Source organism: Astyanax mexicanus, chromosome 18 (assembly GCF_023375975.1).
Source record: "Astyanax mexicanus isolate ESR-SI-001 chromosome 18, AstMex3_surface, whole genome shotgun sequence".
Classification (NCBI taxonomy): Eukaryota; Metazoa; Chordata; class Actinopteri; order Characiformes; family Acestrorhamphidae; genus Astyanax; species Astyanax mexicanus.
Window position 1 is genome coordinate 4,661,912 of NC_064425.1, and position 27,460 is coordinate 4,689,371.

The 27,460-nt window shown below is 36.8% G+C and overlaps 1 protein-coding gene across 3 annotated transcripts in view; it reads left to right on the plus strand.

The window, feature by feature from the left end:
* The window catches only part of cadm1b (cell adhesion molecule 1b), a 364,886-nt gene that overhangs the window by 244,204 nt on the left and 93,222 nt on the right, over positions 1–27,460 (plus strand). For all 3 annotated transcript variants that reach the window (XM_022674840.2, XM_022674847.2, XM_022674842.2), the window contains one exon: positions 20,683–20,829. In XM_022674840.2, coding sequence (XP_022530561.1) covers positions 20,683–20,829 — 147 coding nt within the window. The remainder of the gene's footprint in view (positions 1–20,682; positions 20,830–27,460) is intronic.

The following is a 27,460-nucleotide window of genomic DNA, read 5'->3' on the forward strand; positions in this document are numbered from 1 at the left end:
TAACCTGGTGAAGAATCAGCTGACAGGAATGAAACTTGGAGGGTATTCATGCCAGACTGTCTTGGAGCATGACAAAATAGAAGTTTTCATCTTCTATTGATGAGTTTGACTATTGTCTTGGTGGAGATGACCAGTGAATTTGTGATTTAACAATTTATTAGGCCTGGTGTGATGATGTTGGGTGCAATTTCATACGATGCCAGATCTCCTTTTTGTGTGAAACCGCACTGTGGTGCACTATTTCAGCAGGACAATGCTTGTCCACATTCACTGTAAAAATGAAAAAGTTAAGAAAACTAAAAATTTCAAGGCAACTTACTGAGTTTTGAGGCCAATTTAATCTTTTACGTTTTGAAAAAAACAGACAGTTAAACCAACTAGAAATCTTTAGTTTAGATAATTAATTTTTCATATACATGAAAACTTTATTATTAAGACTCACCAACATAAAAAAATCACTTTGTGTTGTTAGTTGGCCTCATTTAGGTTCTATGAAATGTGTTTTGCTTTAAGATGAACTAAACAATAAATTGTGTCAGTCATGTTTTACATAAATCAAACTCACATAATGAGCACAGTATTATGATTTTTGTTAATTTAACTCCGCATCGGATCATTTTTGACTATTACATAAATCTTCATAAATCTATTACATAATTTTATCAGATTTGTATTAATACTAATAATAATGCACTCCAAATATCTCCATATATCCAGGATTAAAGTAAAATAAATGATACTGGACAGATATAATCTGTTTCTAGTAGATATATAATGGGAAATGAGAACAGTATGAATTTTTTTCACAGTAGAACCCTGATATGATAATTAGGGGTTGGTAATGTGGCAATACAATATTTAAGGGTATACCAATGGTCAAGATATGGTGCACCCCTAAAAAAGAAGTATAACTTTCCTATTGGCTTTTTCGATTTCCGATCAATTTGTTTTTTTTTAATAATTAATGGCCATACGCCCTCTCTACCAATCTATTTTACCATTATATGCGTAAATGTATCCAGCACAGATTTATTTAATTGCAGTGTGTAGCCAACATAAAGGCAAAATGTGGGTAACTTGCTCATAAGGCCTACAACACTGTGGCCAGGCAATCAACTGACTATCCAAGGAAAGGTGTAAGATTTTACACTGATGATGAATGGGAGAGGAATGGGGGACATGCCCTTTATGTAAATAAATCATGCCAGGAGCCAATAAGAAAGATGCATTTTGTTGTGTATTTTGTACTAAGACATGGAAAAATATGGGGTAAAGTTTTAGTAGTTCAGAAATGTATTTAATATTTGGTGGAAGAACCCTGGTTTTTGCATCTTGGCATCATGTTCTTCTCCTCCACCAGTCTTGCACACTGTTTTTGGATAACTTTATGCTGCTTTACTCCTGGTGCAAAAATTCTTACAGTTCAGTTTGGTTTGATGGCTTGTGATCATCCATCTTTCTTGTGATTATATTCCAGAAGTTTTTAATTTGGTAAAATGTTTAAGTAGACCTAAAAGTCTTATTTTTTAATACGTCTCAGCTGTTTTCTTTTCAGGTTATATTTATTGAAAATACGGGATAAAATCTACCAAAACAACACAGGTGCAAATTGTTTTAATGTGCAAAAAAGGCAGTAAAGGGGAATAAACAGCAGGAGAGCTAAATCACACTCCTCAACAACACCTTGCAAATAAACAGGAAGCCCAGGAACATCCTTGAACTCAAGTTGTTTTCTAATTCAGAGAACAAAAACAATAAAAATCAAACGCTTTTACAAATAAAGCTACAGAGATTTGTTGTGCAGATTAACCAGTTTGACCAGTTTATCCAGTTTAAGCTGCCCAAACCCAGTATACTGCATGCAAAGCAGCAGTTTAATGCTCTGTTAAATACTACTTCAAATACCAGAGTTGAAAACTGATGGTGTAAACATGGCTTTTTTTTTGACAGGTTTGTTCATCATATCACTTCAATTAGTCAGAAAAGAAAATTGCATTGCAAAAAAAAAAAAAAAATGCATTGCAGTTTATTTTTGTACAAACCAACAGAGAAAAACAGCTCCTCATAATCAGCTTTTGATTAGTGGTTTTCATCTTATAGACAGATCTCCTGATAATTTAGTCTCTGTGGTATTAATATTAAAAGAGGAGAGAGAATGAATAAATTAAAATGTCGTTTTAATGAAAACTCTCATGTATTAGTCACTTTTCACATGGCGCTGTATTATGCAATTAATTTATTACTTTTCCTCGGAGAGCGATTCAGCGCCGGTATTAACTGGAACCTCGGCGGTGACATCACTGATAATTTGGATTATATTACGTCTCTGTGGAATGTAAAACATCTCGTCCACATAATTCAGTTAAATCTTTAGATTTGGAAGCAGGCGTGGAGTATTATTTCATATATATATATATATATCTATATATAAACACAGTACAGGCCAAAAGTTTATACATACCTTCTCTTTTTCAATGCATTTTCTTTATTTTCATGACTATTTACATTGTAGATTCTCACTGAAGCATCAAAACTATGAATGAACACGTGGAGTTTTATGTAGTTAATAAAAAAAGGTGAAATAACTAAAAAAAACATGTTTTATGTTCTAGTTTCTTCAAAATAGCCACCCTTTGCTCTGATTACTGCTTTGCACGCTCTTGGCATCATTCTCTCAATGAGCTTCAAGAGGTGGCCACCTGAAATGAAAAGTTTTCCAACAGTCTTGAAGGAAGGAGTTCCCAGAGGTGTTTATTAGCACTTGTTGCTCCTTTGCCTTCTTCACTCTGTGCTCCAGCTCACCCCAAACCTCAAATCTGGATTGGGTTCAGGTCCGGTGACTGTGGAGGTTCAGCTCATTTTTTATTAAGTACATAAAACTCCACACGTGTTCATTCATAGTTTTGATGCTTCAGTGAGAATCTACAATGTTAATAGTCATGAAAATAAAGAATGAGAAGGTGTGTCCAAACTTTTGGCCTGTAATAAATATATATATATATATATATGCAGCTCTGGGGAAAAATGAAGAGCACTTCAGTTTCTGAATCAGTTTCTCTGATTTTGCTATTTATAGGTTTATGTTTGAGTAAAATGAACATTGTTGTTTTATTCTATAAACTACAAACAACATTTCTCCCAAATATTAGTTTTAGTAGAAACATATTAGTTATTTGCAGAAAATATAAAATTTTCATATAAAATTTTAGAAATCAATATTTGGTGGAATAACCCTGTTTTTTAATTTACATGTTTTTTATGCATCTTGCCTAAAGTAGAGTACGTTTTTTTTTTTTTTTTTTTTTTTTAAGGTTGAAGCTTTATTATGATGGACACACGAGAGCTCCCATCCTCAATATCTTAAGTAGCAATTCATAAATAAAAGGGACATTGATAAAATATGCATCAAGGCACCAAGATCTGTACACATTTAAAAAGCCATATTTCATGCACCTCCACCAGTCTTACACACTGCTTTTGGATAACTTTATGCTGCTTTACTCCTGGTGCAAAAATTCAAGCAGTTCAGTTTGGTGGTTTGATGGCTTGTGATCATCCATCTTCCTCTTGATTATATCATAGGTTTTTTTAATTTGGTAAAATCAAAGAAACTCGTCATTTTTAAGTGGTATATATTTAGATAATATCCACATTATTAACAGTGTGAATAAGTAAGCGAGGTGGCTGGCTGAGGCTGGACTGGTCTGTTTTTTTTTTTTTTTGTCGTGCTGGGCTGAGTGTGTGTGTGTGTGTGTATGGAGGTGGATGGTGGAATGCTTTATAGCTGTGGGATGTGATGAGATGAGAGCAGAACAGCGGGCTCTCCTCTGAGGATTGATGAAGGGTTTTGTTATGGGAGTGTGTGTGTGTGTGTGTGTGTTTGTTTGTGTGTGTGTGTGTGTCTCATCCCCATTCCATCACCGCCCCTCGCCCCTTCCTCATCCCAACCCAATGCCAAACCCACCCCCCACCCCAAACTCCCAAGCTCACACACAGCTCCCCTGACCCTCACCTGATTCTCCTGCTCCTTCATCCATCCAAGGATGAATCCAGGCCACTGCGTTCCCCCGTCAGCGCGGGGGCGCCGGGGGGCTCAGGCCTGCTAGCTGCTAGTCACACCGCTGCACCGGGCGAGGAGCTTCCTGACAGCACAGGAAAGCCTCTGCTGCCCCTTTTAAAACAGAAATAATGCAGTGGTAGCTCTGCTGCGCTCCCCCAGGACCCGTTCCTCTCTCCAGCAGTTTAACTTACTAATCAACACTCCTGCAGTCTGCAGTGTGTACTGATACCTGACACCTGTACTAATATTAACTCTCTTATTTAAGAAGATGCCAGCTGACGTTAGGTACTCGCCAGGGCAGATCTGTTCAGAGTGATGCACAGGGAGGGTTGTCTTAATCAGAGGTGGAAAAAGTACTGAAAAATTGTAATTAAGTAAAAGTAACTTTACTTTGCTAAAATTCTACTCAAGTAAAAGTAAAAGTACCCATCTAATAACAATCTACTCGGGTAAAAGTAAAAAAAATACTCAATTAAAAATGTACTTTGAGTAAAAGTTACATAGTTACTTTTAAATATTGGATGTAAAAAATTACAAATCATAAATTAAATAATTATAAAATTCAATAATTTGGATCTTTCAAGCAGTATTTGCTCAGACCACCCCATAAAACATTTTCAAGAACAAGTGGTATAGGTTTCTATGATCAAATTTTTTTTCTTTACTGTTAAAAAGTTATGGTCATATAGGCGACTGTAAACTGCATTTTCATAGTTTTACAGTTCATTATTTTATAACTTGCCATTGCTATGAATTAACTGCTATGTACAAAGAATTATTAAAAACATTAAAACATACAAAAAGAATGTTCGTCGGCGCATGCGCAGTGCCGTAAAGAAGCACATATTGATGGGTAGCATAACTCGACAGAACACTGGTTCCCCCGAGCTGCGCACACAGACCCCAGGCTACACAGCTGATTCACACAGCGTCTCTCCTGCTAACCGTAATAAACACTGCTGAGAAAAGTTCAGCTGCGCTACCATGGAGAACAAAACTATTTTTTTATTATTCAAACAATTTATTTTTTACTCAGTAACGGGGAGTTTTCCAAAGTAGTGAAGTAAATTATTTGTGTCAAAATGAACTTGAGTAAAAGTAAAATTACCTCATTTAAAAACTACTTTAAAAATTACAAATTACTCATAAAACCTACTCAATTACAGTAATGTGAGTAAATGTAATTAGTTACTTTCCACCTCTGGTCTTAATATTATAAGTTTAATGAAATAAAAAAAATATATTTGCACAAAAATGGGGTGGAGGCAGGGCCATATTCCAGCTCAGTAACTTTATTTAAACAAAATAGTGTATATAATTTATACAGATGTATAACATCTGTATAACTTATGACTGATTCACGTGGGAACACCTGTGATTTGCCTCATACTCAAGTGATTAGAGACATCTGTGAAATTCACAACTAAATGAATTGCTAAATAACGGTTGGTATGCAACAGGATATGCTGGCAATACTTAAGAATAAGTTAGATTTAAACCGAACTGGTGTATATATATATATATATATATATATATATATATATATATATATATATATATATATATATATATATATATATATATATAAAAACATTGCTGAATTTTGGGCATTAGCTGTACAGAGTATTTGAGTTTAAATGCAAAATTGCACTGTTTGGAATTTGGAGTGTTGCTAGTGGTGTTTGCTAGCTCTGTTATGTCTTGATACTTCACTATACTTGGTTGAGTGATAAACTTTTAAGAGGTGTATCCGGTTAGTAGTTTTAAAAAAAAAAGGCTTTACTCTACTTCCTCCATGAGATATGTTAGTTTTACATATTTTACAAACATGTGTTTAAGACAGATGGCAGCAGTATTCATTTGTACATTGACTTTATTTATTTATTTTTTTTATGGTCTCTAGTGATTGAAAAAAAAAACAAAAAAAAAAAACAGAACCATATGTTGACCTTGTGCAATGCTGCATTAGTTGCATATTTGGGCTGTATAAATCGATAACATTCAATACCAATGCATAGCCAATCAACCCTTTTATCTCTAGTTTCATCTCCTTCTCAACTGATAAATCTCCACACTAATACTAGCTATATTTGCTGGTTTCTTTGGGGCATATTGTGGTGGTTTCCAGTCTTATGGTATCAGTTTAGCACATAAAAGTGTTAGCATGCATCAGGGTTACCATCGCCCCAAATCTCTCTCAGGGATTTGAACCTGTTCATCTTCAGGACACCTTAAATAGATTGATCATAAAAACTACTTTTCTATAAATACTGCAGTAAATTAAAAGAATAAAACTGTATTATCCCACTCTCTGTTAAGATCTTGTAGGCTGGAGTCTTAAATTGGCTTTCTATTCATTAGCTTCTCATTTTACTTTTCTTTCCACCTTAAAAGGTGCAGCTGTCACACTCTGGGGTGAGAAAGTAACAGCTGCACCTTTTAAGGAGGAATCTAATATTCAGAGCGAATCTTAACTGAGATGATGAGACCTTTAGGTTAGTACTAGAATTAGATTGCTTGATTTAATGCTTGAATTAAGCTGTTCCTTGCTGATTTTTTTATCAGGCTCTTTGATTCACTGGATCAAAATTACCTCGACATGTCCTACTGTTTTAATACCCAATAGCGAAGAAAATAACGCTCCTTAAAAGGAGTTGTTTGATGTTTAATTTCCATTTGATGTTTAATAATTCTGCGTTGAGTTCCCCCCAAGATCTTGTATTGAGGATGGGAGTCTTCTCCAGCACATCCCTAGCAAACTAAAGCCATTTTGCTGGTTATCCTCATTGATAAGTGGTTTTCTTAAGGCTGCACAGTCTTAATCCCTTGAGTTTCCTTTGCATTGTACATGTGGGAATGCTCTTACTTTCACTACTAAACATCAAATCCCTGGGTTCTAGTGTTTTTCTATGATTTGATTTGACAAAACGATTAAGTTATCACCAATCTAACCACATTTCTTCCTCGAAGATGATGTCCTTCCACTTTTTATTAATGCATTGGACAGTTCTTAACCTGATTTAAGTAAATTTATCAATCTACTTAGTTTTTTTTTTTTTTTCTGCGTGATGCATGCCAATAATTTGACACCTTTGCAACAGATTAACAATGACAACAGGATGTCTTTCTACATGGTTGTTTAACAAATGAGAAGCTGCTCACTGCATCAGTTATGGTTGAATACTTGTTGTCAACTAAAACATATTTACTCATGCAGTAATTACCCAATTGGAGGCTCTAATCTATCTAGGTGGTGTCCTTATTTGGGCCATACAGTTTATGTAAGTCATTATAATATTAAAATGAGAGTTTTTATTTTTTTGGTGAAACTATATAACTGGAAAGAGGCTCTAAAACTCTGTTGATTGTCTCTAGCTTCAGTGCAAGATGAGAAAAGTTGGGCATGAATTGCAAGTATGTATTGCTGCAGACTGGAGCACCTCCAAAGGGGAGGGGCTTACCTCCAAGTGGGAAGTCCACCAACAGTATACGGCTCGAGACTGGGAGCGCGTTTGTGCGCGAGACCTCTCTCATCACAGCTCCGGTGAATGTCATAATAAAAGTCTTTTGTGATTATTATTATTATTACTATTATTCTATTACATCAAATTCAATGTTACATAGAATGTACTATCACATTATATTATATATTATATTATATAAAAGTCTACATTGTAAGGCAGGGAGTCCTCACTCACCACAGCTCTATTTCTCTGCCGAATGCCACAAAAAGTTCTCCAGGATTAAAAGGCTCATGGATGTCAATAAATATATAAGTCAACAATTAATGATTATTGATATTTCTTAAATGTCAATATAATAAAATACATGTAGTGTGTATGTATTTATAATGTTATTGGCTATGAATAAACAACTGCCTTTATTATTTAGATCTTTACTATTTTATAATTAGAAAAATTCACAGCATGGCATATGTTTAAACGTTTTAAATAAATAAAATATGGTTGCAATAGACTCTTAGAAAATGCATTTTAAAAGAAATAAACATTTAAGAAATGAAATAGATTAATTAACCTTTGGGGTTATTTACAAGCACAAAAAACGTCGTGAAAAACACCATACCGCGTAACACCAAGCACCATCCTACTTGGAGGTAGGCTCCGCCTGTTTGGAGGTATGTTCCTCCCTTTTGGAGGTGCTCCAGGCTGCAGCTATACCCTTCTCATGAATTGGGCTGGTAATCGAAGATTTTTGATACCAGTACAGATACAATACTTTGAATTCAGTACCAATACCCAAATGATACTTTTTTTCCGATACCTTTTTCTAAACTGTAACTAAAAAATATTAAAAAAAAAAATAATTCTCACACATTGTATTTATTTAACAGCCGACATGAGTAATCTCATTCTCATTCTGTCAACATGAGAGACTCTTTCTGGATCTTGTTTTAAAGAAGAATTAAAAATCATTGCTTGTGCTTAAATTTCTAATATTTTTATATCTCTTATTTTAAGAGTCATTTTAAAAATGTCAGCATTACTTTGAAAATGTTTAATTAAATTATATTAGTGATGTCAATTGCTTAAGAATTTATTTTAATCATGATTCTTGCTTTAATGCTGCTAGTTCCCTGTATTTTTGAGAGGGGGCAGTAAGAATAGTGTAGCGTGTTTTTTTTTTTTTTTTTTTTTTTTTACTGTATTATATCTCAAGAAAGAAAGATTACCATGTAGTACCGACACTTTTCGGGTTGGTGCCTTTTTGGTATTAAATTTCGATACCCAGCTCTAGGCATAAAGGCATACAGATTCTGTATGGCATTCTGCAGCTCATTTACCACAAATGCTGCAGCTGGGCCTGTAGATCCTGTACACCTGTACTGTAGGTTACAGAAGCTGACATTTTAGTTGTTCCTACAAAATATAGATTGGTGATAAATGTAGTGACCCAGGTCAAGGGAGTGTTGCAATCTGGCAGAGATGTTCTTAGGAATACAACACATTTATACTTTATAAAGAACCTAGGTAAATCGAGTGAGTGACCGCCCGACCGATGCACGGGCATGGTCTATTATTTGCTGCCCTTGTATAGAGCTCCACCTCAGGCCAAAGAAGCTCAGTGTTATCAGAGGTCAGACCAGGCCTGTGTGAGTTACCTGGTGCTGTGGAGTAGAAACAGGACACTCTGGAGGAACAAACGACTGATTTCAAGCACAATCAGAGCTTCTTCTGTTGCCTCTATTTTTAGGAGTCTCGCAGGGAATATTGCACAGACGTGATTACGGCGAATCACGCGTTTACGTCATTACAGACTGAATGCTGATTAATGCATTGATGCTTTTGAGATTTTCGAGCTCGGCTGCTTCTGAAACATGGATTCAGGAAGGATTAGCCAAAACCTGAAATACGTCTTCCTTCAATTCTTCAATTCATCTAAATATCACAGATCACCCTCGTCGGGGACAAAGCGCTTTTGGCGGCTTCGTAGTTTTTAAAGAGAAGTGAGAAGAGGAGAATTAAAGGTTTTATTGGATTTGTGCTGAAGAATATTCCATTTCCCCAGTGTACAGTGGGCTGAAGCCTTTTTCCTCCAGCTCCTGACAGCCTTTCAGTCGATGGACTGGCTTTTCCTCCCTCCTTCTTTCCTTTGGCTGGGTATATAGTGAAGGTGGCAGTGTGAATCCCGGCGTCATGGATGTTTAACCTCAGGCTCGGCCATGACATGCCAGCTAATGCTAATTCTTGTGAAGTAAAGCAACGATTTTGTCAGCGTCCCTGACACGAGGAGGCAGGAATATCGCCAAGCCTGCACTTATTTATTTATTTTTGTATTTGTGTATTTACAACCGCCATTCTGACAAAGTTGGGATGCTGAGTAAATTGAAAATAAATATACAAAGATTCTAAAGGCGTACAAAAAATCTGAATCTTTAATTTCCCCAAAAATGGTCAGTGCGCATTATAATCTGGTGCTATAATGTATGATGTATAATGTATGAATTCTACCAGTCAGGTATTAAGGAGCAGTAAAGCCACTCACAACGCGGAAGTACAGATTTATACAGGAGTTTCAGTTTAGTTCTCCAGCACTGAGACAGACTGGAGTAGTATTAGCATTAGCTGCTAACCATGCTAGGCATTACCTCTTTCGCCATTCAGAGGTGAGTATTATCAGCCTGTAGCCTGCTGCTAACCCCAGTTAGCACTGCTGGAGCAGCATTAGCATCAGCCACTAACTGTTACCACTAACTACCAGATCAGGAGAATCTCTCGCTCTCTTTAATAAACCCCTGAAGGCAGAGCTCTTCAAAGAGCACTTACTCTCCTAACACCTCTAACTAACTACCTTCTACTACCAGATCAGGAGAATCTCTCACTATCTTTAATAAACTCCTGAAGACAGAGCTCTTCAAAGAACTCTTACTCTCCTAACACCTCTAACTAACTACCTTCTACTACCAGATCAGGAGAATCTCTCACTATCTTTAATAAACTCCTGAAGACAGAGCTCTTCAAAGAGCACTTACTCTCCTAACACCTCTAACTAACTACCTTCTACTACCAGATCAGGAGAATCTCTCACTATCTTTAATAAACTCCTGAAGACAGAGCTCTTCAAAGAGCACTTACTCTCCTAACACCTCTAACTAACTACCTTCTACTACCAGATCAGGAGAATCTCTCACTATCTTTAAGAAACTCCTGAAGACAGAGCTCTTCAAAGAGCTCTTACTCTCCTAACACCTCTAACTAACTACCTTCTACTACCAGATCAGGAGAATCTCTCACTATCTTTAATAAACTCCTGAAGACAGAGCTCTTCAAAGAGCACTTACTCTCCTAACACCTCTAACTAACTAACTACTTCTAACCTCATTTCCTTCTTCCCCTCCTGCACTCTTCTATCCCATTAATTCCCTTTGACCTCCTTTAGGCCCTGTCTAAAGATATTTTTACCTTTAACTTCTATTACTTTTGTACTTTACTTTGGACAAAAGCGTCTGCCAAATGTTAATGTAATGTAATGTAATGTAACTAAGTGCTAGTGGTTAGAAGCTAATGCTGCTGCACCCAGCCTTAGTGGAAATCTGGAAATCTGAGCTTACGCTAAATAATCGGAAGCGCTTTGCTCACCCAAATAAACAGTTTTCAGGAGAGAAATCTGTGTCAATTAACATCCAGTGCTTGTTCGACTTTAAGATTTTTTTTTTTTCAGAATCACAGTTTTGTTTACTCAACTTAGCTTTACAAGACCTGTTGAATTAGAAGGAAAGCATGGCAACACCCCTGTTCCTTACTATACTATTGCATAATGTGACTTATAATCCAGTGCCCCTTATGTATTCTTGTCTGATGTAAAATACTAACTTTAGTTTTGGTTCTTCCTTGCCTTTCTTGATTTTTGTCATTGCGTTTTATGATGCACCAAATGTTTTCTGTTGGAGAAACGCATGGGCTATGGGTTCATGAGTTCAGCACCCGCACTGTTCTATAAAAATCGCATTATCCCAGTTATGTGAGTTTTTTTTGTGTTAAACAAGTTTAAAATGTCTCACTTTTAATATCTGATGTCCCGACGGACAGTTCTGGTGGAAACAGGAGAGTTGAGGTGCACATTGAATTCTGCGTGATTTGATCAGCCGTGGTTTTATGTTTTTTGGATCCAATCCGGGTTAGCACCCGAACATTCCTTTCAGACAGCTTCCTCTTACAGCGTCCACAGTTAATCCTGTTGGATGTGGTCGGTTCTTCTTGGTGGTATTGGTGCTGACATTACCCTGGATACCGTGGCTCTTGATGCATCACAAAGACTTGCTGTCTTGGTCACAGATGCACCAGCAAGACGTGCACCAACAATTTGTCCTCTTTTGAACTCTGGTATGTCACCCATAATGTTGTGTGCATTGCAGTATTTAGAGCAGAACTGTGCTCTTACCCTGCTAATTGAACCAACCTTCACACTCTTACTGCTCTTACTGGTGCAATAATGTGCAATTAATGAAGATTGGCCACCAGGCTGCTCCAATTTAGCCATGATGAAACCTCCCACATTAAAATGACAGGTGTTATAGTTTCATTGTCAATAGTTTTATTGTAAATACATTATTTTGTTTATTTTCATAATACAAATTTATTTATTAATTTATTATTTGTGGCCTCCCATAGACCGTGTGCCCCGCAGCACCTTGGCCAGGCATCTCAGAGTGGTGTTAGATGGCCTGTCTGCCTATTGATGTAAGAAAATTGAGATGCTTCTGTAGGCTGGGTAAATATCAAGGGGGGTTGAAGGTGGCTGATTGCTCAGCCATGCAAATTTGCACTGGGTGTTTTCTCACAGCTAACGTTACGGGCCGCCTCCCTCGCTGTTTGCGAGAACGAGGCGTTTAAAAGCATTCTCTGGTAGCGCTCTTTCTCTCTCTTTCTTTTTTCTCTCTGTCATGCATCTCGGCTCCGCGGATGTAAATATAGAACAAGGTGACTTTTGCTTTTCTACTATCTTCACCTGGGAGGCATAATGGAATTCAGTTTGGAATGTAAACTGAAGTGAGTAAGAGCAATAAAGCTGCCTCTAATTACAGACTGGTGCAGGCTTGAAGGGAAGAGCATCAGACGGTGGATGTGTGGGTTGTCGTGTGTGTGTGTGTGTGTGTGTGTGTGAACTAAGACTACACTGCGGTGTTTATTAAGCATTATTATGTTATTGCTTTTTGCAGTATTGATATTCCATAAGGCTAAATCATGCAAATGACCTCTCTTCTGATGTAATCATTTTGTAGTTAGCATCATTACAGCATTAAAAATTATGACTTGTTACCATTTTACAATAAGATGGGTGGTAATTAAGTAATAAAGACAAATTACAAATGATTTTTTAAGCAGTTCTAATACATACATAAAACAGATCATCAAAAACCTCCTGTTGATTACTGTCTCCATTAGTCATAATTAGTCATTATTATTTCTATAAACATATTATAAGGCATATTACATTGCCTCAGCTCAGTGTATTACCAATGTATTACCAATATATTACCTCACATATATTTTAATATATAGCATATTATCAAATAAACCACCTCAGCTTAGCCTATGTATCATATTACCCAGAAAAATGTATTATTTAGATACTTAAACTACTCTAGCTTAGCATATTAACCAAAAAAAAAACTGCCTTCACCTTTGATTGCGGCTCACATTCACTGTGGCATTGTTTCAATAAGCTTCTGCAATGTAACAAGATTTATTTCAATCCAGTGTTGCTGGATTAATTTATTAATTTTTCACCAAGATCTTGCAGCAGCATTGATGATGGTAGAGTCTGACCACTGCACAAAGCAGCTCTTCTCCATCCAGCACATCCCAAAGATTCTCAATGAGGTTAAGATCTGGACTCTGTGGTGAACTCTCTCTCAATCCATGTGTGAAAATGATGATCTCATGCTCCCTGAACCCTGAACTCTTTCACAATAACAGCACCATCAATCCTGATATTGTCATCTATGAGAATATGGGATTATGCCCATGTTCATCAGGGAAGAAAAAATAAATAAATTGATGGAATAACCTGGTCTATATTCAGTATATTCAGGTAGTCAGCTGACCTCATTCTTTCAGCACATACTGTTGCTGAACCTAAACCTGCAGACCAACTGCAGCATCAACCAACCAACCCCACATCATTTACTTACTTAAATCCATTTTTTTGACCAGGCAGTGTATTTAACTATACAGCATATTTTCAGATATACTACCTCAGCTTAGTTTATGTAACGTACTACCCAAAGTGTTGTGCAAATGTTTTAGGCACCTGTGGGAATTTCAGTAAAGAAAAAAAGTGTTTAATAGCTCAGTAAAACACATTACGGCTTTACAATAAATACAAACAGCAACTTTACTAAAATCTAAACTTTTTCCTTAAATCATCTCCTAATCTCTCCTCCTCATCTGAGTTTAATAGAGTTTAATTTCTAGTTTTTATCATATTAATCAACACCTGGTTTGGTAAATTACTGGTAAATGTGGTAAATCAGGTGAGCTGCTGACGGAATTGAATATAATAAACACATGCTGACCGAGGAGCATCCAGGAGAAATCTGGAACTAAGCTACACTTCGTTCTTCAGTTCGGCTCATAGGATATAACTAACATAGTTATATAAAAGTAGAATTCCTTGTTTTACTATGTTTTACTGTATTTGTTTATTTGCATCAGTTCAAATCGTATGTGGTGCCTTTTTGAGGTAAAACACTCATATTGCTGAGATAAATGGATTAGTGTCATTTTCTTTGCTGCCTAAAACTTTTGCACAGTACTGTATATTAATGTATTACTTAGAGACTACTCTAGCTTAGCATATTAACTCAAACATACTACCACTTTTAATCACATTAACTCAGAATAGTTCCTCAACATTGGCTCAACATATTACCTTAGTTTAGCATTTGAGCTCACGTTCTTCCTCATGTTAGCCTATTACCAAATCTCTGAATGGTGTTTTCTTAGCTTATTTCAGTTATTCACTGTGATGTGCATTTATTGTTGCCTTGCTATTTCAACCTAATTGATAATAATTGATTAATAATCAATGTATGCACATATTCATCAAAATAATTATGCTTAAAAAAGGCACTCTAGTCCTGTTTTCATAGACGGCAAAGTATATTGCTGTCAATATACAGTACTGCGCGAAGGTTTTAGGCTACTAAAACAAATTGCGCTAATCCATTTATCTCAGCAATATGAGTGTTTTTACCTGGAAAAAGCACCACATATTGTTACGCAGGGAGACGGAGGGATGGACGTAAGTGCAAATATTTTATTTAAACAAACAAGATAAAATAAAACAGTAAACAACACATGGGTAACGCAAACAACTACAAAAAAACAAGGCAGGGAGAATATAAAACTAGAACAAAGACTAAGAAACACAGACTACCAAACTAAGACTAGGATACATACGGATAGCGAGGATATGAGGATACAAAAGGTACAAAGGATACAAAGGATACAAAAGACTCGACACTGAACATTCAAACAGAGGGGCTTAAATACAAGAGGAGAGTGAGAAACACCTGGGCTTGGATGACGAGGGGGCGGGGTTACAAACAGGACACAGGTGAGAACACTAATGCTATAGGGCAGGGCTGGGGCGGAGCTAGGGTGGAGACAGATACTAAATACAACAATAGCACATGGCTGGGAAACATGACAGGTAAACAGAGGGGCAGGAGCACAAGAGACCAAATGAGGGAGAAACAGAAGACAGACATGGGCTAAGGTGTAACACATATGATTTAAACAGATGCAAATAAACATACATACAGTTAAGTGTAACAAGGAATTCATATTTTTAACTATAAATATGTTTTATCCTGTGATCCTGAAGCTGAAGAACAAAGTGTAACTTAGTTCCAGATTTCTCCTGGATTTTCCTCAGTCAGCATGTGTATATTATTATGTTCAGTTCCGTCAGCAGCTCACCTGATTTACCACATTTACCAATTTACCAAACCAGGTGTTGATTAATGTGATGAGAACTAGAAATAACTCTATTAAACTCAGATTAGGAGGAGAGATTAGGAGATGTTTTAAGGAAAACCTTTAGCTGTTTATATTTATTGTAATGCTGTAATGCTGTAATGTGTTTTACTGAGATAATAAACACTTACTGCACAGATAAGAAGCTTTTTTTTTTCATTACTGAAATTCTCACAGGTGCCTAAAACATTTGCACAATATTGTAGATATAGTTTGTTCATATCGTACATCTCCAGCATGCTCCAATTTTACAGACTAGTGCAGTTTTTTACCATCGAGAGCTTTCTCTTGATTGCCAGCCACCATCAGCATGTGTTTAGATGGAGAGGGTTGATAAAGTTGTGCCGTGAGCAGCAATTACCAGGCCTCGCCTCCCCCTGCTGCGATCCGCAGGCTTTAGCCCAGCTGTTCCACTCTTACCTGCTACAAACAGCCCTGTAAAAATCAATACGGCCCAACAGACCACTGACACAGAACATTTTAACATTGCATGTGCAATTTCCCGTGCACACGCAGGATCTTCTCCTCCGTGTAGAGCTGTGGTGATGTGGGTGATTCTGTTGTGCTGCAGCGTGCGTGGATATTGTGATCTTTTATTTTTATTCTGTCTTTGATCATCGTCTTTTGAACAGCAGCAGTCTTCATTCTTTTTCTACTACAAACAGGCTGGACTGAATACATCTTTTCATTTCACAGCCCTTGGTGTTTTTGGGAATGATATTACATTCTTATGTTTCTGGGCTACAATTGTGGAATATACTGATGTACTTGATATACTGGCTTGTGCTTATGCTGGAGTAGTGATGCTGACAGTAGCTGACAGTGAGCATTAGTGCCCGGAGTGGTGGGCAGCTTTCTGAGACCTGCCGTCAAGAACCTTGTGCTGTAATCAGTGAGCCACCACTGCTCTATTCTTCTATATTTAAATTGCCTTCATACTGCTGACAAGTTTGCTGAATTAAAACAGAACAGCAACCTACTCTGTCAATTAGATTTAATTTAATTTTGCCAAATATTCCCTGCATTTCTAGTCATCAATGCAAACATGTATATAAAACCATCTAATATATATATTTCCAGTGCACTTGCAGGAGCTTCTCCTCTGTGTAATCTTTTATTTTTATTCTGTGTTTGATCATCGCCTTTTAAACAGCAGCAGTTTTCATTCCTTCTCCACTACAAACAGGTTTTACAGCCTTGGTGTTCCTGGAAATGATATTACATTCTTATGTTTCTGGACTACAATTGTGGTATATACTGATATACTACAGGCTTGTGCTAATGCTGGAGTAGTGATGCTGTGTGAAGCCAGTAGCTGACAGTGAGCATTAGTGCCCGGAGCGGTGGGCAGCTTTCTGAAACCTGTCAGTGAGAACCTTGTGCTCTAATCGGTGAGCCACCACTGCCTCATTCTTCCTTTATTTAAAGTGCCTTCATACTTCTGAGAAGTTTGCTGAATTAAAATGGATATTCAAAATATTGACTGCATTTCTAGCCATCAATGACTCTTTAATATATATATATGTATGTGTGTGTATATATATATATATATATATATATATTAGAGATGCATACAGGATTGTCTCCTCCGTGTAAAGCTGTGGTGATATGAATGATTCTGTGTATGTTGTATTCTTTTATTTTTATTCTGTGTTTGATCATCACCTTTTGAACAGCAGCTGTCTTCATTCCTTCTCCTCTACAAACAGGCTTGACGGTTGTTGGTTGTAAATACATATTTTTATTTCACAACCCTGGTGTTTTTGGGAATGATATTACATTCTAATATTTCTGGGCTACAATTGTTTGTGGTCAGTCTGGAAAAACTGCAAAACTTAGGATTTTCCACTCCAATAACTGGGGCTGAATATTATAGCTGATTTCCCTAATCGATTCTGTTCTGATTCACAAGCTCCCAATTTGATTCAATTCAATTTGTGATTTAATTAGATTACATATTGACTCAATTATGGATATTTCAGATAGAATAACAGGTTTTGTATGGATATGAATATAGATTGTCAGAGAACTAAAGCCCTATCTGGACGGGATTAGTTTCTCAGGGGGACGTCGGTAAAAAAAAAAAAAAAAAAAAAAAAACTTGCATCTGGACTGCAATTAAAAAAACAGGAGTACCACATGACATCGCGTTCAGTAGCTCCTCCATTTCCACTCGTTGTTGTGTTTTACGTGGATCTCCGTGGAAGTGTGTGCCCAAAATGTATTTACGGTGTGCAGCAGTGGACAAATAGCTATTTTATTAAACGCGAGGAGACAAAACTCAGAGTTGTGCTTCCGGACAGGACTAAAATTACAGGAGGACCATGGAGTTCAGAGAAAAACAGTAGATAATTCAGCCTGTAATTTTCTCAGAGGATGTCTGAGAAAAACACCTACATGATTGTTCTGTATGGTATTAAAATCACAGAGAATAAAAACTCCCATAAAAGAGAATATTACCCCAGAACTCCCTGAGAAACTAATCCCGTCCGGATAGGGTTTAAGAGAACATTTCAGTTGGCAAACTGCTATTGGCTACATGGAATAGTTTGTGATAAAGATGCTGTGGCATAAAATATTATTAGTCACAGCAAAAACTGGAATATTAAACAGTTGAGAGCTGGCAAAATCAGTGAAAACCTGTTGTCAGGGAGTGCAGCAGAGAGGATGGGACGTAAGTGCAAGTTTTTCTTTAGAAATAATAACGAACACGAAACAAAAAAAAAATGAAGAATAAACACAAAACTAGAAAACTAACAAGCTGTAAAACAAACTAGGAACACCAGGACTAACTAGAAACGAGAACCAAAACTAACAAACGAAAATGAAACAGGGAACACCTGGGGAAGGTAATGAGGAGGCGGAGCTACAGAGGAGACATAGGTGAAGGCACTAAAAGGAGGCGGGGGGGGACATGGAAGAACACATAGCAGAGCACATGGAGGAGATAAACAAATAGGAACGCAGTAAAACCATGGAAAAAAGGCCTTTGTCCAAATGTATTCAAAGGTACATTTTTATTTTGGTTTATTTGCAGGTAGGGTGCAGGTAGGGTGAAAATAAATAATAATTTAATAAATAAATAACAAGTAAACAAAGAAACAGGGACAAGTAACATGAAACAAAGAAACACAAATAACCAATAACCAAAATAAACAATGAAACAAAATAACATAAACCTAAACAAACAAGAGATACTAGAAATAAACAGGGCTAGGGAAATATAAACAAGGGATAAACTGAGGTAAACACGGAGCAATGACTAGGGCTATGAGACACAGAGAAACACGGAGAGACAAAACAACAGAGGTTAGTGCAAAGACCGACAAAGGACAAGTGGCACAGGGGATCTATATAAAGAAACAGGAAACACACTAGAACAGGAAACACCTGGGGAAGGGGCGGAGCTACAAATTGACACAGGTGGAAAAGTACTGAGACAGAACGTGACACTTTGCCATTTTTTTTCAGCTCACTGCTGCCATTTCTATTTATGTTATATACTAACTGCTTATTAATGGGTTTTAAAGGATTTGCAAACTAATAAATAGCCATTAATAAGCTCCTTTATAAACCATACATAAACCCTTTATAGAGGAAGTCTTATTTTAAAGTGTTACTGTTTTTTTTTTTTTTTTTTTTTTTTACATTTCTTTATTATTTGAGACAGTGTTTTCTCCATAATTGAGGTTCTCGCTATGCTAAAGGTTCTCTCACCGACAGCTTTAGGTTAGCAGGGAATCTCCTACAAGGTGAAAGAACTATAGAGCAGAGAGGAGGAGGAGGAGGAGGAGGAGGCTGTTTGGGCTTTAATTAAATCACAGTAGGTTTTGTGCTGCTATACCATGACCTGCTTCAGAAGTTAGATGGAGAGTTTTGTAGGTAATGCATTCTCAGGCAGGAAGCCGGTGTGAGCGTAATTTCATAAGCTCTGGACTGATGTGTTGATGGGCTGAGGTATGAGTCAGAACCTGAGCTGCACAGTTCTGCACATTCTCATATTACAGCTTCTTAAGAGATCTGACAGTTAAGCCAGGGAAAAGGTCATTACTGTAGTCAGTCAGGGTGGTAATAAAAGCATGAGCTAGTCTTTGAGCATCAGCCTGTAAAATAAATGACTGCAAATGTTTTGTAAGACGTTTTGTAATTTTCTTATTAATACATTTATTGCTGATTCCCTCCCACTAGCTGGGATTTCTCTTATTATTATATAATTCTACTGACACTGAGAAGATACAGGCTTATATATAAATATATATATAAATATATATATATATATATATATATATATATATATATATATATATATATATATATATATATATGTATTTTTTTTTTTTTTTCTGTATGACTGAAGCAACACTGCACCTTTTCCAGTTACTGCTACTCAATGTCAATCAATCAATCAATCAATCAATCAACCTTTATTTTGACTCGGAAGAACATTTAGGGGAACCCTCATTTTCAATGTAGCCAAGCATTTACAAACACAGGGATTGACACAACAAAGAAAATAATAACTACATTTAATCATTTTAAACAGTAAATAAAATAAAATAAAAATAGATAAAAAATAATAATAAAACTTGGTTTAAGAGATAACAAATTAAGATGACAAGAAGATAAGATTAATAAAAAAAACAGTTAAAATTAAGCTAAAACTACCTTTTACATAATACTATAAAAATAAAAATAAATGAACAAAAATGAACAAAAAAAGAAAAAAATAATAATAGTAATAATAAAAGAAAATCGAAATAAGTTAAAAAGCAATAGCAAAAAATAAAATAATGAAAGAAATAAAAAGGAAACAAATAACTTAGCGAAGAACTAAATAAAAAAAAAAAATAAAGGTCAAAATAAATAAGATTCAGTAAAACAGATATGGGCTGTCTTAAGGTGGTTAGATATTAAAAGTTTAAAATTATTTACTGACACCAGTCAGCTTTTAGAGTTTTGTAGAGAATCTGTATAAAAAATAAAAAGTAGAATTAGGGAAGATGTAGGAGGATCCAAGATTGATTGTTGGAAGCAGTCTAAGCCAGTCTAGTGTGAGATAACAGTGTGAGAACTGAAGAAAAGGGAAGCTCTGTATAAAATATCTTTGTTCTGATTCTGCAGCACAGGGTCAGAACCTGGTGACGGGAAACGTCTCGGTGATTGAGGGCGAGACGGCGACCATCAGCTGCCGGGTGAAGAACAACGACGACTCGGTCATCCAGCTCCTCAACCCCAACAGACAGACCATCTACTTCAAAGACGTCAGACGTAAGAACTCTTTCCTACACTTATTCTCCCAATATAACCCTCTATACCCCTCTATAACCCTCTATACACCTCTATACCACTCTATACAATTCTAAACCCCTCTATACACCTCTACACTCCTCTATACCACTCTATACCCATCTATACCACTCTATACCCCTCTATACACCTCTACACTCCTCTATACCATTCTATACCCATCTATACCACTCTATACCCCTCTATACGCCTCTATACCACTCTATATCCCTCTATACCATTCTATACCCCTCTATACCACTCTATACCACTCTATTCCATGCTATGCCCCTTCTATACCCCACTATACCACTCTATACCACTCTCTACACCTCTCTATACCCCTCTATGATGCACAACATGAGCTTTATTAACCACTTATAACAAGTAGTAAACCTGACATTTGACCCCAATACAAACCTCAACATTAGAATAGCCATTTTTTATTGATTTTATCTTAAAAAAGGTACTATATTTTTCGCACTTTAAGGCGCACTGGATTATAAGGCGCATTATGCAACACTAATAAGAAACAGGGGTGTCGCCATGTTTTCCTTCTAATTTAGCAGGTAAAGCTAAGCTAAGTTAAGTAAAAGTAATTCTTACAAAAAAAAACACTGGATGTTAATCTACACAGAGTTCTCTCCTGAAAACAGTTTATGTGAATTAGCCGCGGTTAGCGCTAATAAATGCTACCCGACAGTGCTACACAGAAGAGGAACCCTGGGTGCTTTTGTAAGCCGGCGTGATATTAGCTAGCGGTTCATCTCATGTAACTTGCTTTAACACAGTTAACACGTAGACTACAGTCCGATATACTCAACTCTGAACTGTGAAAGAGCTAGTGCTGCATTTAGCAGCTAATGCTAATACTGCTTCAGCCTCGAGTCTCGGTGCTGGAGAGCTAAACTGAAACTCCTGTATAACTCTGTACTTCAATGGAGTGGCTTTACTGCTCCTTAATACCTTTTAGACGATTTCTAAGAACATTTTTAAGGAAAGGATTTTAAGTACGCCTTATTGGCGAAAAGTGTATGCAACACTGGATTGAAATAAATCTTGTGGCATTGCAGAAGCTTATTGAAACAATGCCACAGTGATTGTGCAGAGTGTGTGACTTTTTTTGGTGGCAATTCAATCAATCAATCAATCTTTATTTTTCCCGGTGACCTTCCTCTTCCTTCCGAATGGTATTCCAGTCTGACACCTCCCTCTGGTGTAACTATTTTTTTGATGATGAGTGTAATTTAGCATATTTTCTCCTCCCACCAGTAGAAATAGTAAAACCGCAGGACCAGATCATACTGGTGGTGGTGAATCATGCTCATCATCACACTCATAATGACACATTCATAATGATTACTGGTGTGTGTGCATCCGGCACAACAACATTACGAGGATGTTTGCACAGTGTTGCTGTCAACCAAAAATATCCAGCCAGTGCTGAACCTGTCGTCAGGAACTGACCACCGCTAAAGCTAATTGTGCATGGAAAACATTACGTGTGCAGAGTGTCTAGAGCTCTAGCTGGACTGCTGGGTCTGATGCAACACACCCTGCTATTGCCACAGGCATGTCAGTGTCACTGCTGTGCTGAGAACTGTCCACCACCCAGAAAAAATATATATATAAATAATAAATAATATATATTATATATTTGTTCAGTGATGGTAATTTTCTTTTAATTGAGGAGAAAGATAGATGTTGTACAGCAACACATGAGCTGCAGTCAGGAAGTAAACCTCCAGAAGTTCATATATAAGACAGCTGTACCTAGTACTGGTTAAAATATCAGTTATACAGATAGAAAAAGACATGTTAATGTCAGACTGTGAACTCAATGGCTGGAATGTTTGTCTGATGAGATGAATTTAGATGTAGGTGTGTAAAAAAGGATGATACAATTTCCTGGGGTTAGCCTTCAGCCAAGCATCTTAGTCTCAGTCGTTAAGCATGGGTACTTCTAGTTTATGGACATAAAATAAACATTTTAGATTTACATAAAGGTTAAAATATGCTCTCTTGAAGGGACCCATATTTGAGTAAGACAGGCAAATCCAACTCCCTGGATGAGTGGGGAAAAAAAACTAAAAGCTAAAATTTGCTAAAATGAGCTAAAACGTTAAGTTAATCAAACACAAGATAACTTTTCACCAGTTTTAGCATTATACAACTCTAGAAAAAAATAAGAGACCACTTCAGTTTCTGAATCAGTTTCTCTGATTTTGCTATTTTATTTTATTTTGCTAGGTTTATGTTTCAGCAAAATGAACATTGTTGTTTTATTCTATAAACTACAGACAACATTTCTCCCAAATTCCAAATAAAAATATTGTCATTTAGAGCATTTATTTGCAGAAAATAACAAAAATAACAAAAAATAAAAAATAAAACAGATGCAGAGCTTTCAGACCTCAAATAGTGCAAAGAAAACAAGTTCATATTCATAAAGTTTCAAGAGTTCAGAAATCAATATTAAGCTGAATAACCCAAATATTGAAATTTTGGTGGAATTTTTTAATCACTGTTTTCATGCATCTTGGCATCATGTTCTCCTCCTCCACCAGTCTTACACACTGCTTTTGGATAACTTTATGCTGCTTTACTCCTGGTGCAAAAATTCAAGCAGTTCAGTTTGGTGGTTTGATGGTTTGTGATCATCCATCTTCCTCTTGATTATATTTTAGAGGTTTTCAATTTGGTAAAATCAAAGAAACTCAGCATTTTTTGGTGGTGTCCTATTTTTTTCCCGAGAACTGTATTTGCAGTTGTTTTTTCCTTGTAGTTTTCCACATTTTTTTTTTATGTATAATGCATATAAGCCAATAAAATTGCATCATTTAAGTACTATAAATCGCCTGGCCTGGGCATCTTAGACTTTTACACACAGATGATACACATTGAGTTTATTATATGTATACTTACCTTTTACTAATATTGTAAAGTAAATCTAAAATAAATCAAAGCTGCAAAGGCAAATTGGGACCCACTTTAGGCTTAAAACCTAACAGTAGCTAATGTTGCTTTCACAATGCTTTCACAATCTATTTATTCCACCATCTGCTCCATCAAAAACAAACATTAGTGCTAATTTTCTGACAATAAAACTGGAACTAAAACACATCAGAAAGGAAAATTTCAGCTTATTTTTACTGGAAAGACTTGAGAAAGTCAAACCAAATGAAAAGAGTAGGGAAAAGGCTAAATGCTAACTGGCAACAGCCTCTTCAGCTCCTTAGCTCTTCAGCTAACAGCACATCAAGCTTAAAGGACACAATTAGAGGACACATGGCTATCTGGTAAAACTGGGGAATAATTACAGTGTTTGTGTTCAAACTACACAGTAATATGCAGCTTCTATGAGCGTCTCGATGACGTAAACCAGCCGATAGAGACCGAGATTTCTTTTCTTTTTGCACAAGCCTTCCATTAGTGGAAGCGTGTTTTGTTCTGAGGTGAAATAACAGGGTTGTAAGTAGGGTTATAACATCATGTCTGAGCATTTTTCACCCCAGCCAAAGTCACATACGTAGTATTTGTACATCAATGAACAATGATAAAGTATGTACATTTAATTTAGCAACTTAAAGCACTAATGATTATATTTCAATAGAAATAGATGTTTAGTTTAGTTTACTAAATAATTTTAACACACAAACTGTCCCTTATACTGTGCCAAAATTTCTTCATTAATGGACCAATAAAAGTACTTCAAAATTAACTGAAATCAACTTTTTTTTACATTGACTTCAATTGACAGTTTAGAAGGTTTTTTCTCTCTCCTATAAAGTTGCCGTTCTGGAGATACTTGTTTTTCATTGGACAGTGATGATATACTGTATACTGTTTGTTCAAAAATAGATGGACCGAGAGAGAAGTGTCAAAGTGCAATAATATATTTAAAGGGACATAAAGGTTACAGTGAACAATAATTGAGAAAAAAAAAAAACAGACTGATTTGGTCAATATTTAATGAGCTGCACACGTAGAATTAGTGTGTAGTTGGGAAATGAGTAGTGTTAAGCGCTGCCACTATGATCGGGAGATCGCTGGTTCGAATCCCGGTCATGCAGCTTGCCAACAGCTGCCGGAGCCATGAGAGAGCACAGTGGGCCTTGCTCTTTCTGAGTGGTTACAGTAAATGGTGCTCTCTTTCCCCTCATCACTCCTAAGGTGATGTGGATCAGCACAAGGCTGCATCTGTGAGATGATGTATCAGAACCGGGTTGCTGTGCTTTCCTCAGAGAGCGCTATACTTCGATAAGACCTTCCCGCTCCCCAGAGCCCATTTTTAAAGTGTTCAAATTATTTTAATTGCTTTCAAACTCTCTTTAAGGCTTACTTTGATTGCAGTTGTTGATTCTGCTAGTCATTTAGGTGCATTAAAAAGACCCCTTATAGCTTGGGTCATATACACAACATACGTAAAAATATAATTATTAGTATTCTTCACATTTCTGTCATAACTATATGTAGAAATATATTGGCAATATATACACACATGAACGTGAACTTAATAGTGACATGCTTAATGTCAGGTGTGGGCTATCAAAAAGGGCTACAAAATGGAGCGGTGGAAGAACTGTGCTCCCTGGAATGATGGTTAGCACTACATCTGATACTTTTTTGGATGAGTTGGGAAATTAGGGATCATCCAAAGTCCTGATATCACTAATGCTTCTTGCAGAATGCTATCAAATCCTCACAGCAAAGCTCCAAAATCCAGCCAGTCTCTAGACAGTAGAGTCCTATTAATTTTGCCCTTCTCGTAGCCTTGAGCAATTCATCCGTCACCTTTTTGGTAGAGCCGAGCCGGGCTTTGACGGCTTCTTATTATTGAAGAGTGCAGCAAGGCATGGCATTGTTGACAAGGTCCTTCTAACAACTGAGTGACAGTGTGTAATTGTGTTGGCCTGATTAGAGCACTCCGAACAGTCCATTTATATTCCAGCCTTGAGATTGTTTAGATCTTCCGCCGGCGTGCTGCATGCAAAGCATATAATCATGCCTTCTCTGCCTAATAAGGGCCTTGATGAACTGCTAAGTGATGGTCTGACCGGTAATCAGCGTCTACTTTAGCCTGTAAGAGGGAACCTCCTGCAATTCCTGCGTTTCTGCTCCTCCAGTACTTATAGTCTGCTTGCACTCTTAAAGGAAAGCTGCGGGTGAATGTTTTTCAGGGGCTGGTAGATGATAGTAGAGGGGTTGTGGTTGGAATCATCACAGGGCATCTCACGATACAATAATATCCCGATACACTGCTCACGATAACGATGGTTTTACTATAGAGTGATTCAGCAATCATTTTCGGCACAAACCAATTTTCTCCACAATTTACAGTTCATACAACTCATTAGAACTCCCGCTAACACTAATGATGCCTCAACACCATTGCTGAGTAGCATCACAGCGCTAACGCTCGGAGGAAAGTGCAGCGACTCGGTTCTGATACATCAGCTCACAGACGCAGCCTTGTGCTGATCCACATCACCCTAGGAGTGATGAGGGGAAAGAGTGTCATCTACTGTACCCACCCAGAGAGAGAGCAAGACCAATTGTGCTCTCTCAGGGCTCCAGCAGCTAATGGCAAGCTGCATGACTGGGATTCAAATTTGCAATCTCCCGATCATAATGGCAGCACCTGTGTTATTGAAGAAGACTAAATACTTTTAGGGAGTTTAGAACGCCTGTCGTTCAATAAAATTATTAAATTACGTATCAGTAATTTATTGAAATTTAAAAGTATGCTATATCAGTATTGCTAATATGTGGTATCCTTTTCATTTGCAATAAATTATGTTCACACTCCTAGTTGGGACAATATAAGAAAATAAAAACAGTGTTTCTTATTTATTAATATACATCCATACAGGCTCAGACTGGTCCAGCGGGCTAAGTGCTGCCACTATGATATGCCATGGGAGATTGCTGGTTTGAATCCAGGTCATGCAGCTTGCCATCGGGCTGCATACAGCTGAGTTGCAGCTAAATGGATGAGGGCAATCAGCCTAGTTAAATTGGAAGAAAATGGGGGGAAAAAAGTATTCCCATAGTTGTAGAATACTGATTAGTCTGACCACAGCACATGTTTTTACTGGGTGAAAGACGCCTCCAAACCCCAAGTCGATGCTGCTCCTCGACATGGTTAACATAAAGCTTGTGTTTTACAGAGAAGGCCTAACTTGCTCCTGTCCCAAACTTTTTTGGAATATGTTGCAGGCCTTAAAATGCAATGATGGACAATATATATATATATACCAGGGGTATTCAAGAAAACTGTGAGGTGGTCCAGTTCAAATAAATTTCCTCAAGCAAAGGTCCGCAACATCGTCTATTTGCAGTATGACGATATCGGAATAAATTATGTTAAAAAAATAATAACACAGATTAAAATCATTTCAAAGAAGTTTATTAACACTGAAACACAGGATAACATTGTGTGGCTGTAGTTTAAATAAAAAATAACTAAATGATGTATTCAAAAACAAAAAAAGTGCTTAAGGAAAAATAGCAGCTTCAGTTTCCTTTTGATTGAACAATTTCAATATTTCTCCTCAACAAAACAACTCTCAAAACACCTGAACTATTTCTCTTACAGATTTTTCTTACATCT